Source organism: Phaethon aethereus, assembly GCF_964289735.1.
Source record: "Phaethon aethereus genome assembly, chromosome: 3".
Lineage (NCBI taxonomy): Eukaryota > Metazoa > Chordata > Aves > Phaethontiformes > Phaethontidae > Phaethon > Phaethon aethereus.
In genome coordinates, this window is record NC_138576.1 from 96122603 (window position 1) to 96136668 (window position 14066).

General features: G+C 34.4%; 1 protein-coding gene across 1 annotated transcript in view; it reads left to right on the forward strand.

Annotated features, from left to right (window-relative positions):
- Window positions 1–14066, forward strand: part of DNAH8 (dynein axonemal heavy chain 8) — a gene marked incomplete at its 3' end in the record, with an annotated part of 134656 nt that overhangs the window by 62088 nt on the left and 58502 nt on the right. The window contains exons 46-51 of the mRNA XM_081998590.1: window positions 1224–1470; window positions 2837–3078; window positions 3160–3300; window positions 7387–7624; window positions 8628–8770; window positions 12471–12605. Of these exons, the coding sequence (XP_081854716.1) occupies window positions 1224–1470; window positions 2837–3078; window positions 3160–3300; window positions 7387–7624; window positions 8628–8770; window positions 12471–12605 (1146 nt within the window). The remainder of the gene's footprint in view (window positions 1–1223; window positions 1471–2836; window positions 3079–3159; window positions 3301–7386; window positions 7625–8627; window positions 8771–12470; window positions 12606–14066) is intronic.

Consider the following 14066-nt stretch of genomic DNA (forward strand, 5'->3'; position numbering starts at 1 on the left):
GTGCTAGGCTCGTTCATTGGCTGTAGGTTCTTAAATTGGAAACTACATCATTGGTTCTTATGAACTAAGTCTCTTAAAAGAAACTAGATGTAAACCAAGAAAGGCACTCTGACCTTTGTGCTTATTACCAGATTTCTGAAAATTTCCAAACTTGTCTAGCTTAAAAAAAGACAACTGCCTTGTGATTTGTTGCATGAGAGCAAAAGGTACAGTGCATTACAGTATTCTAAAAAGTACAACATTCTGCTTCATGTTACTTCACAGCAACTAAAATATCATGTGTCTGTCATCAAACAAGACATATATTTATAGCTCTGCTTGGACCCCCACCTAATTTACAGAAGGTTTTGCTCCACGTTCTGCAGGCTGGATCTATATTGTCCTTCACACAGCTTCACATTGATAATCATCAGAATTTTTGTGTGGGAGAAAACACTTTTGACCATCCTGCCTAAAGTCATGTTCATTATTTTATTCATGGGTTAATATTTCTAGTTGCCAAACTGGTCATAGGAAGATTGCCTGTGCCTTAACAAATTCCATCTTCCACTGGGAATAGGAAGTTTGAAATGATTTGTGGTGCCTGTAGATCTTCCTCCTGGACTGATACAAGCCTTTATTCAGCTTGCCTACGCTTCTCTTTACAAGGTTCTGTCATCCAGGAGGACTACCAGTTTTTTGTTCTTTTCAGTTGCCCCAAAAGGAGATATTTGTGTAGGCAGATGATGCCACTTCCATAGAAAACCTAAAGCTAATATTAAAAGAAAACCAGAAAATTCAATAAAGAACCATTGTGAATGTAAACCCATTTGCAATCCTGTAGGATTATGTTTATTTTATATACTTGGGTATTTTAGCACTTTAGTGATTAGTCATTCTTCTGTTGCATTAATATTTTGCTACTCTTCATTTTTCTTTTTTAATAATACAGAAAATCCTTTCTAAAATCTGGTAAAATTATTTTCAGTTGCTTTGAAAAGTTCAGGCAAGATTTAGTTCTGTAAACTGTTTTATAATAAACTTGCTTGGTGCTTAGCAGATTAGGATGTGAAGGTATGTACCATTCCACAAAACACTAAAAATCATCAAACGTATGCTGATTTCAATTCTGAGTAATTTGTATGTCTAATACATTTATAATCACTGACTATCAAATGTATTACATGCAAGCAAAAATATTCCCAAAGCATATATTTCTTAAAACATTTTGATTTTTTAAATAGTTGTATGAAACTTCTGTAGTACGTCATGGGTTGATGACACTTGGACCCAGTGGATCTGGAAAGACAATGGTCATAACTATATTAATGAAAGCACTGACAGAATGTGGCCAACCTCATAGAGAAATGCGTATGAACCCCAAGGCTATTACTGCTCCTCAAATGTTTGGAAAACTAGATGCTGCAACTAATGATTGGACAGATGGAATCTTTTCTACACTGTGGAGGAAAACACTGAAAGCTAAAAAGGGTATGTAAATACTTTGTGTGTGGTATCCTAAAAATACCTCTTGAATGATATGTTGAGAAAAGCATCTTGAATTAGCAAATGTGGTGAAGTTCCCTCTTGAGAAGCTCTAGATAAACTATAGAGAACATAGATGAGATTATAGGTCACTTCTCAGGAAAGGGCAACAGTTTAAAACCTCATTATTTCAGTAATGTATCTACATTAAAATATTGTTTCCTTGCCACTTCTGTTCTACAGTGCAGATATGTTATTTGGAAGCTCATAAATTTTAATTTAGATTCACTTGTTCTAATTACACTAGCTTTGAAATGATGTTTTTTCCTGTGTTTTTTCGTATGTTGATTACCTGTATTTATATTTCAGTATTTTAGGATTGGAATACTGAAATTCTTTTTCACAGTGATTCATTTGTATCTGAAAAAATAAAAATATTTATATTAAAGAAAGGGAAGTCTTCCAGGAAATCTTCCTAGAAAGAAGTACTTTTTAAAAGAAAGTTGAATTTTCTATTCAATGTCTACATTTTTTCCAATAGAGTATTGGAAATTTTCTGTATTCAAAACAAAGCCAGAATTTTAAAATGATTGCCAAAATTTAGGCATTTTCTTCTATATTTATGTTTCAAAACTAAAGAAAAGCAATTAGATTTTCAGAATTGATGAGTGATGATACTTTTTATTAAGTTAAATGTGATCGGTGAATATTCAATGCATTTTGTTTAGTTGCCTAAAGAACACTTACTTTAGTTAGTAGCAAAATGCTAAACTCCCCATCTCCCCTGTGCTGCTTGTGGGAGGTGGCAGGGGGAAGAAGGAGGAAGAGTTAGACTATGCTGGGAAGGAGAAAGTCTGGAGAAAGAGTCTGGAGAAAGAAAAGGGAGTTGGGGAAAGGTGTTTTATTTTTTTGTCTTTATTTCTCATCATCCAAGTCTATGCTAATTGGCAATAAATTAATTTTCCCCAAGTCGAGTCTGTTTTGCCCATGACAGTAGTTCATAAGTGATGTCCCTGTCTTTACCTTGACACACCATCGTTTTCACCTTATTTTCTCTCTCTGTCCTGTTGAGAAGGGGGAGTGAGACAGTGGCGTGGTGTCTGTCTGACAGCCAGCCAAGGTATCTCACCACAGATGTTCAACATTATAAAGATACACCTGTGTCTTCATTTGCTACTAATCGTTTCAAAAATAGTTACTTAACTAAGTATTCAATGTATACAGTAATGAGCATCTGTCGAGATGGCAGGAATTACAAGAAATGAAATGTATTTTTGTACATTATTTAAGTTCTAGAGCACCTTCTGTAAACATTTTCTTGCTCTTTCAGCATGGTGATATGAACTATATCTCTTTTGATTATTTTTTCTAGATGAAAATGTGTTTCTGATTTTAGATGGCCCTGTAGATGCAATCTGGATTGAGAATCTAAATTCAGTTTTGGATGACAACAAGACCCTCACCCTAGCAAATGGAGATCGAATTCCTATGTCTCCTACATGTAAACTATTATTTGAGGTCCACAATATTGAGAATGCTTCTCCAGCAACAGTTTCACGAATGGGTATGGTCTACATCAGTTCTTCTGCCCTCAGCTGGAAACCGATATTGCAAGTAAGATTATCATTGCTGACCACTCCTAACATTACTTTATTATGCATTTTATACAGAAAAAATACTGTGGATATTTTTCAGGCATGGCTGAAAAAGCGTTCTTCTCAAGAAGCTGAAGTTTTACAAAGTTTGTACGATAGAATCTTTGAACCAGCATATACATATATGAAACTAAACCTTAATCCAAAAATGGAGCTTCTGGAATGTAACTACATTATGCAGGTAAAACAGATACTGTGTAAGTCTGTATGAATTGACTGACTATAGTGAGCATGCAGAAACAGCGAAGAGAACATTTGCTAGCAACAATATTTAGTTTGAAAAGATAGTTTCCTAACAGAGAAAACCTCAAACTCAGTATTTGTGTCTTAGGCCATATAAGAGGAACTGTTAGAGATGTGCAAAAGAAAACTTCTCTTTATCACTTCAGATGTAGGCTAGTCCTGCAGAATTTGCAGGCTTCAGTAAGTTTTCAGAAGCATATGTTTAATATGCTAGTGGTCTCATTCCAGTTCTTCTAATACCAAACAAATTGTGGTCAGGGTCAGTCTAACCCTACTGGTAGTGTCAGCAGAGAGAGTGAAGAATAATTCTAATTTTCTTTTTATCTCCAGATGTAATAGCTGTGATTCTGTCAGTCAGCTCTTCCAAGGTCAATGTAGTAACTTTTGCCTCTCCCTTCCTATCAATTGGAATTCTACCTTGAGTGGAGTTCAAACTTTATCAGTGATTTATGAATAATAAAATTATGTGTTTGGCAGATTTTGCAAGACTGTCAGTCCTACACTGGAAGTCTCCAGCTGATCTGTTTAGGAGTCTGTTGTCATCTGCAGATTCTAAGTCTCCAGACTTCCCACTTGTTCCTGTAATCTCAGTTTTATATTGACATTCAACAAATTCAGTAGTGCCTTTGAATAAGAGAGTAGACAGGATAATATTTTTGATAACACTTTAGTTTAATATTGAACTAGTCAATTTGCACCCAATATCTCTTTGCTGTTCATTAGGGATTTCGCTTCAGATTTTCAACAGCTTGAAGGGTTTTGCTGCAAGTTAATAGCCACAGTAAATGCTGCAAATATTAGCTCTGCAGTATCAAATGGAATTAGGATATCTATAGAATTGAAGTCCACAGGCAGAAACTATGTAACTTGCCAGTTTATGATGATAAACAAGATGGACATCCTATGCACAAAATTTTTAGAGAGAGATAATAACTTTTTCTTCTATATTTCTTATCTGTGAAACCTCTGACTGAATTGATGTTGTCTTCATGGAAGACTTTTCCTGGGGCTAGAAGTTTCTGTGTTGCTAGAAGTTTCTATGTTATTTTTTATTAGGGCTTGTTAGGAAGTATGAGCAAGTCACTGTTCTACTCATACTGCTTGGTTGGGGAAATATTTCCCTGATTTAACCTGTACTGAATGTTGCTTCCTGTCGATGAAAATCCCTGGTAAGTTTCAGTCACAGGTTTGACAGAGTAAATAATCCTCAGTGGATCTCCATGCTGAGGTTCATCTAAGAACCAGTGAGACCAGAGCTTTTACCTCTCTTTAGCATTTTACATATTCACTTACTCACTTGCTTTCCCCCTCCAGTGTTACATTAACTTAGTCTTGATTTCTCTTCCCAGCAAGGATTTCCTTACTGATATGGGAAGGTAGCGCAAAAAGTTGTGTTGGTGTCTGTGCTGTGCAGCTGCTTGCAGCTACCAGGATTGGGCATTACTTGACAAGGTTTCTTGACATCATCCAGCATTTGTCTACATGCATGTCTCTGATCTCTAGGATTTTCCCCCATTTCCAGGATGTTTCCTCCAAGCAGGATCTTCACCTCCTCCTTTCTGGGCCCCTTTTTTTTCCCAAGACCCCTTCTTTTTGGGACCCTTCTTTTCTGCGCCACCTTTCCTTTCCCGAACATTAAGATCCCAGTTTTGCCATAAATGGTTGACGTGCAAAAGCACTGTACCTTATCAGCCTCCTGATTGGTGTTTATGTCTGATTAATTGTGAGATTCAGGATGTGCTGCTTTTGTTTAGGCCACATGTTTTCAAAATTTACAGCCATCTCAAACCAGTTGCATCTAGCAGATAGTAGACTTACACTTGAATTCTAAAGCTCAGTTTTGGGTGTTCACCCACACATGCACATGTATCAAATTATCTGCCATTTGTTCGCATTCACAATTTAAGCTGGTTTTTTTCATCTACAACAACTTCATAATGGTTTTGTATAAAAAAGTGGTCTCACCTTCGCTTTCCTCCATGTACTTTCAACTGACTTTCTAACTGTATGTATTCTAGTATTGTTCCTGGGTGATATTTTTTCTGCTGTTTTTACTTACATTATTTTCTCTTGGCTCTTTACCATCCTCTGGACTACCTCATTAGGTGGACAAATATAATTTATTTTAGGAGATTCAACACTTTTTTTGTTTAGGGTTATACCACCTTACAAGCCTATTGGAAAAGTCAATAAACTTGTAGCTGAAGGAGATCTGATTGATATGGGCTGCATGAAGGAACAAAGGTGTTCAACAAAGTACTTTACCAGGGATTTACATGGAAGCTAAGCAGTCATAGCAGAAGATAGGAGGTTGATTTCTAGACAAATAACTGATTAGAAGATAAGAAATGTATGATTGGAGTATCAGTTCTTAGGAAGGACAGAGGTTACCATTGATCCTGAGGTACCTTTGCTGGGATCAATGCTGTTCAAAATGTTCATAAAGAATTTGGAAAAGTTTTAGGTGAAGAAGTTTACTGATGATACTAAATTATTCAGGATAGTAAGGACAAAACAGCTAACCATGAAGAACTGTAGACAGACTTTATGAGACTGAATAAGTAGGTAATAAAATGGCAAATGAAATTCAGTGAAGATAAGCATGAAGGGGTTCACACAGGGGAAAAAACAAACTGTTCAATGCCATGAATAGCAAACCTATGGAACATCTTGCCAAAGGATGTTATAGATGATAAAAGTTTATGTAGGTTCAAGACCAGTCTTGGTATTTTTAGGGGTGGAAAAATCCATAGAGGATTACTAAACCCAGAAAAAGAGTATTTTGTTCAGAAAGCCTCAAGCTGAAGAGAGTACCAGCAGGAAGTACCATTCCCAGTGCCACCACAAGCCAAGAGATTTTTTTCTTTGTTTTTACTGTTCTCTAAGTGTCCACCTTTGTTCATTATTGCAGATGAGGTGCTGGGCAAGCTGAAGTTTTCACCTGATTAGTTGCAACTATTTTTGTCTTTTTATAAGTCAGTTTAATTTTTTCTGTTTTGTTCCTCCAAAAACATGTTACAGAATATTGCTAAGACTCAAAGCATCATGGGAAATTTTGAAGTCGAGCTTGTATTCGAGGGAACAAAAAGCTTTTTTTCAGAGAAACTAGGACACAGTCTGTCCTGCAAATAATTAGATAAATCGATTGTCTTCCAGAGAAAATAAGTGATATTATTTTAACATTATGAAATGTAATTAATATGATTAATCATTTTTTAAACTGAATTTTAAAGTAATCAAAAGTATTCTAACTATTTAGGTCCTTTATGCTTTATTAAAACTATATAGTACCGCATTACTTCCCACCTGAGGTCTGAGATCCAAGACAACAAAAAGAATACTAACTCCAAGAGCTGATTGAAAATCTACTGTTAAAAATACATATTTTGAAACAATGTGCTTGACACTGCCTTGTACAGAAAGGGAATATGAGTGATGTTATCTAAGACAGTAAAACATCTGGCTTCATGAGTGACATCACAGAATTGTAGATAGAAAGTTACTAGATTTCTGGAATCTAGTTCCTTAGAAACAGAGTGAAGCAGTCATAAAATATGATGTTTTAATCTATTTTTTTAACACAAAATAGAAGCTAAAGTGATAGAGGCATTAATTGACCGTAATTAAAATAAATACATTAGACATGCTGGAAATTCTTCCATGCTTAATGATGGAAAGAAATGGCTAGACCTCACCTACTTTGGAGTTCTGAATATCCAAGTAGATATTATAAAATCCCTTAAAAAGCTGTTCTGTTACCCTAGCTCTTAAATGACATTTATTATACAGGCATAATTTAAAACAATAGTTGATGATCAAATTACTTAAGTAATTTTGAAAATTTTACCCAGTTTTCTTGGGTTTGTAGTTCTGAATTTTACATTATTCTTTGGTAACCTGTATTGGTTTTCAAATTATTATTTAAAGTTTGAATACATATAAATAATGCATGTGCATATATGTATAAAATAAAAAGTAAACATGTAATATTTTCTTAATGCATAATATTTTAAAATATTTTCAGTCGATTAATCTTCTGGAGGGTTTGATTCCATCGAAGGAAGAAGGTGGTTTATCAACTGTATTTCATCTGCATAAATTGTTCTGCTTTGCAATAATGTGGAGTTTAGGTGCCCTTCTGGAGTTGGACAGTAGAGATAAACTTGAAGCCTTCATTAGAGCTCATGATAACAAATTGGACTTACCAGAAATCTCCCCTGGCACCAGTCTAACAATGTATGAGTTTTATGTTACTGATGATGGTAAGAAAACCCACTAATGTTCTTTTTTATACTGACATTTTAAAACTGAGTATAGCTTGTCTGCAATTTAAAATTACTCCTTTGGTCCTAATTATACAGTCATATGAGCAGAGATTTTTGTTGACAGTATAGTAGTAACAGAAATTCTCTGTGCAGCACCTCTGTGGATGTGAGAAGAAAAAAACAAGGAATAGAGTACGTTAGTAACATTATCTTATTTCTTTTGTTTTTAATTTCATTATTACAGATTTCTTTCCTATTAACTAGCCTACAGTTTTCAGTTAATTGATGGTTAGGCTGGTTTAGTCAAAATTGATATTAATTTTATATTTAATTTCCTCACAGCTAGTATTTTTTCTTTAAAAATATAATCTGATTTTAATTCTACTTAATAATAATTAGTTATCCATCTCTGATAATCATGAATAAATCTTACAGTTCATAAAAATGTAAGAATAGTGTGATATTTTGAATATTGTGAATACTGATATTTTGAATAGTGTGATATTTTCCATAAGGATTTTATAGTTTAAATAACATACAACCAGTTTCACCAGAACTTCCTGTTCTTTGAGAGTAGTTTCCCACATGAATACATCTACTACTTCTGTATCCAAATTAAAATTATTTTTTCTTGCCAGCGATGCTCTCTTAGTGTACACATACACAGTCCATATTCTCATGTTTGATAATTTTTCATCAGCAGTGTGAGAATGGGTTTCTAGGTAAACATACTTTGGGGTTTTTTATTTAGATGGCTATATATAAATTTAAGAAATGTGTATATTTAGTAAGAATGTAGAGTAAGTAGAGGTCATGAATAAGTATGTCCTTTGTTAGTTGCATTTTAGACGGATTTGAGAAAAGCTATCATTTTTTATACTATGTAGTACTTCACCCATAACATCTAGTTGTGTGGGTTTTTTTTTTTTTTTTGTACTAACAAAATGTTGACCGTGATCAAAATATTGTGAGATATTTTCCTCTTTTTATGCCATTTCAGGTGACTGGGAGCACTGGAGTAAAAGAATTCAGGAATATGTTTATCCAACAGATAGTGTACCAGACTATGCATCTATTCTGGTTCCAAATGTTGACAATGCCAGAACTCAATTTTTGATAAACACAATTGCAAAACAACAGAAAGTAAGTACAGGATTAGTTATTTAAGTATATGCCTAGTATATTAAATAACTAGAAACCTACTTATAAAGTAACTGGGAGTGGCCAATCATTCTTCATATTCTCTGTCTCTACTAATTTTTTGCCAGGTGCATTATTATTTACCTGTTGGTCTATTCATTATTATTTACATATTGCTCTATTTTTCTTAACATGAATCCTCTGTACTTACTTCTGTGCACGGGCAAAATGTTTAAAATATCCTTTTTATAAAATAATCTTTTGTCATAAAAGTTCCAACAATCTATCAGTTTTCTCTGAGAAATACATAAAGCCTTGGTCTTAGTCTTTACACCATATTAATTTTTCTGATTTGTGCTTTCTTGAATAGGGAATTTCACAAGACAGTTCACTGAAACTCTGAATTCCTAGCCTTTACTCTATTTATTTTTTCTCTCGTTAGGAAAGCTGTAGTTAGTAGCAGTAGCCACAGCTATGGAAAAGGAGAGAACATTCCTCATACAGCTTTAACCAATAGGACCAATCTGGTATCATGACTTTTGACTCAGGCCACGTTAAACAATAGTTGTTAAAACATATATAAGCCTATTTTCAAAACAGATGAAGGTCATGAAAAATATATATTTTGCTTTTGGAGACAATGCTGTTAATAACCCTAGCAACTTCCTATGAAGATCTATGTCAGCTTGTGAAATATAAGTCAAGGTACTCCCTTCTTAGTAGCTGGAGCCATTATTAGAAATACCACAAGTGCATGAGCCAGTGCTAGAACCTGTTTCTTCTGTAAAATTCTGGGATTTGGACAGAAAACCTGTTGATTGGATTTTATGAAAGTGTTCCAGAGGCCATAATGTTGCTGTGCATTTGATGTATCTGACACAAATTATGAAAACATGCAAAATCTTTATATTTGGAGACAAATAATTAATCTTTGTACGTTAATGCCTTGGGCAATATTGATTATATTTCTAGGTACATTCTTTTGGCCATCATTGCAATAGAAATAACAAACCCTGAAATCTTCCAAAAAGAGTCACTGAAACCTGGCATTTTCCACAATTCAGTGTTTCTGTGGTGTACAGTTTATATATTCCCCTCCTTATTTGAAAAATTTCAGCATTCATTGTGCAATGGGGCTTGTCTATGCTTCCCTGTTGAGCAGGATATTCCCCTCCATGGAAGCAGTCAGGTTGCTTTGTTTTCAAGCATTTTTTTATTTCATAAGGTTTGATTTAATCACATATTGAACTGTGGTAGAAAATTTTTTTTTTCCTCCCCTGGGTGAGATCACAGCAGCATGAACTTTTTTTCCAGCTACAGCTGAATTATATGTACTAGATGAAACCAAAGTGGTGTTTTACAGGTCTGACTTCACTTGTTGGTTCTGCAAGTTTATTACTGTCATCTGTTATTATGGTTAATTGATCACTTGAATGTGCAAACACTGGGTGAAGAATGAGACCATGTGGTATTATTGTGGCTATCTGTTGGAGAGCATTACTTTAAAGAAGGAGCAAACCAGTCAGGAGTACTTGAGCATTTCAGATCTCCTGCAGGAATCTCCTGCATTATTAACTTCAGTGCTCACAATCATAAATAAATACATACACCCTTTTGCAAACTGATTAAATTCCTTTCATGGAGTGAAATTATGAATTGTCAAAAACATAAGATGAAAATCTGAGCTAGAAGAAAAGACATGGAGGATTCTTACATATATGAAAAAAGAGCAGGGTTCTTATCTAGCTCACTTTCATGAAATGAAATGGGAGATTTCTATAAAAGGTTTAAGAGAAAGGAAGTAAGTATTAATCCTTTGGTTCAGCAACTTTGTGATTTAGACTTGGATTTCACCAGGATAAGAAGGAAACTAGGAAAAGCTTTGGTTTTTTTGACATATTTATTGCTCCCCACGCCCTGCCCACACAGGGAAATGGCAGTGTACAGATTAAACAGAAAATAAGTTACATAATATTATATATTTTAATAAAAAATATTAAGGGAAAGCAGAAGTAAAATACTTGCTATCAAAATATCAGCTTGAAATAAGAATTTTCTGCACCTTTAATTTGAATAAGCCAACAGAGAGGAGTAAAAATGCATTGAAAAATAGAAATATATGTAGTGAGCCATACATTATGATAATATGAGTTGTAAGAGACAAAAGTGCCATATTAGAAACATCAAACGCTGCTGCTGTTGTAAATACTGCAGTGATAAGGGGACAGAATAATTATATTCTCATCAAAAAGGAGTTTGTTTCAAATAATAAAACAATCAGTAATGAGAAACAAATTTTGGGAAAAATTCTAAGATTTCCTGACCATTCTGTGAACATCCATGGCCAAGATCTGCTTTGTCAAAGCTTTCTGTCTGGACTAAGTGCTTTAAAGGCCCTATGCAACAGCAATTACCTTGGTAAAAGTATTCTGAAAAAAAAGCATTGATTTCATGTACCTACATGGATGTTTAAGAGAAAGAACCAGTCATGTCCATGAGAGGCAGTCAATAAAATTCAGGACAAAAAACACAGGTCAAGTTTGGTTCCAATTCTGAAAAACATACTGCTGTCAGAGGACACATGAACTCTTTCAGGATCCAGAAGGACTTACTTGCTAGGTCAGTTTATGTCAGCATAATTAGGCTGGGCAACCTGGGTAACAGACTTAAAATTCCAATTTAGGAGAAGAGAAGGGGTGGATAGGAACCAGTGTTCCTTAAAGGAAGGATGGTGGTCTTTGAGGAAAATTAATAACTGCCTACTTTGAAAGCAGGTGATTTTGCTTTGATGCTGTTAAGTAGGACTACACATTTCAGAGTTTCACTGTTAAATTGCTTCCACTCCTACCAGTTTCACTGGCCTAACAGGGGACATGAGCAGTACAATATTCACTGCAAATCAGTTTTATGTATCTTCTCACACATTCAGTTTAGACAAAAAGATTGGATCAGGTATTTTAGACAACATACGGAAATATAAGAGGAGTTTCAAAAAAGACTACATTTCCAGAGGTGCAAAGCAACAGTCTTTTATCTGTCTAATTGTTTCCTACCTTTACTAACATTTACCACAATGACATAGGTATTTCTGGTTCAGTTAAGAATTCTGTACACAGTTCAGTATCTGTTATTCATGCTTGTAATTATCATTACATCGTGTCTCTACAGACCTTTAGAGTAGCTCTTTTAGTAATATGCTTGAGAGGGGATATAGCTAAATCTAATCTATACTGTATTGTTGCTTTATGGAAAGTGCTGGGAAGAAGGAACTATCTTTCTGTTACAAGCATGTGTCACAAAGGATACCTACAGCAAAAGCAAATAGTAGAAACTTTATATTCAAATTAGATGTCAGAGACTAGTTTCCATTATAAAGAAAGCCTTCTTGGGGTCATCCACTACAAGAGACTCCTGTGTTGAATGTGTTAGAAAGTGGAAGAAGTTAGGTAGCTGGAAGGAAAACCTCTAGTACATTCTTGCTTCATCCTTTCTCTTTTTACTCTGTAAATTTGTCTTGTATAATTTGGGTGGGATGGAAAACACATACTGTGTCACTACATGTGGAGACACAGCAAAAACCTGCCAGAATAATATAGCATTCAAAAATAGACACAGAAAGTATCTCTTTCTCTAAAATATGTTTGTTATGCATATTTAATTCTAAATTTAGATACTACTTATGCGATTTAAATGTCTGTTACAGGCAGTTTTGCTAACAGGAGAACAGGGGACTGCAAAGACTGTCATGATTAAGGCATATGTGAAGAAATATGACCCAGAAGAGCATTTGTCAAAATGTTTAAACTTTTCATCTGCCACAGAACCATTTATGTTTCAGGTAAAAATACAGATTTTAAGCAAATCTTGCATATCATTTCCTTGCTAAGTATTTGAAGTGCACTTAATTCTGATGATAAGTGATTTAGAAATAAAGTCTAAAGGATCTTTTTTGTCTAAGTCACTTAAACACTTCAGAAAATTCCATAAAAAAATAATTTTTACAGATCAGAATAAAACAGTCACTCACATAGAGATACATATATTCATGGTTGCTGTGTGCTTTTTCATTGTGGAATTCTAAGAATCTGTTTTTTGCTAAAAATCTTTCCATTTTAGATTAATGAAAGTTTTTGGTTTTACTACTTCAGTTTTGTCCGGATTCTTTCGTTTATAATTTTAATTTTTGTTAAACAAAAAGCAGATTTCAACTTATCCTCTTATTTTTCCTCAGCTCAGGAGTGACTACAGCATCAGAAATCCAATCTTTAAGGTCCTCTAGCATCACAACTTTGTAGAGATTTCCCTTTCCCAATAGAACTGATAAAAACCCCATATAATTAGAAACAAATACTACAGATATTTTTTTCATGTGATTGAAAGATTGCTTTACACCACTGTGCTATGATTCAATATTACTAATTTGATAAGATGTGATCCTGTAAGTTGAATTGACTTCGTTACATTTTCAAAGCAATTAATTCATGGTGACAATCCACCAGTAGGATAAAATAATCATCTTGGAATATTTCTTGATTGAAAAGTCTGCTCATGGAGCAGGTCTTACAAACTCCATTCCAAAATCAAGTATCTTTTTTAAGAAGTTAATGTAAATGTTATTAAGAAAATGGTGAAAAGTAATGGCTTAAACATCTATTTTTTTAAATTCCAAACTCACAGAATATCTGCTGAGCTTTTCTATTATGCATAAGATCTCTGGCCATGGTTTATATAAAACTATGAGACAGAGTAAGGCAGGCATCCTTTCATGCATGCAGGATTAACTGAACAATCAGTATCTGTGGCTCAGTGTCCTTTACTTAGTGTATTGTGGGTCCCTAGAACGTTATTGTCTTGAAAACAAAACCCAGACTTCCTCGTCTTTGGTACAAAGAGTCTGTGCAAGGTTCTTACTGTATCTTGTCTCTGCTACAGTCTTGTAGTACATCAGAAGGTGTGCTCTTTCTTTTCAGCTAGCTAGCCGAATACATAGCTCACTCTTCTGATTTCCAGGAGAGAGCTGTAGCAGAAAAACAGTTGAAATGCTTCTAAACTCTTGAAAGAGCAAAATAGTTTTTTAATTTTGAGTCATCATTCTGAGGCTATTTCAAAGATTGCGTGATTTTGGATGTGTTAGATGTGCTACAAAGTTCTGATTTCCTATGTAATCTCTTTCTATTAGCAGTTTGTCTTTTTCACCTTAATCACATATGTCCAAAATGACACATTAATGCTAACAATGTTCTATATGTGTTTATCTTAGAACACTCAGCTAACCATTTGCTGTGAAAAAACAATACAA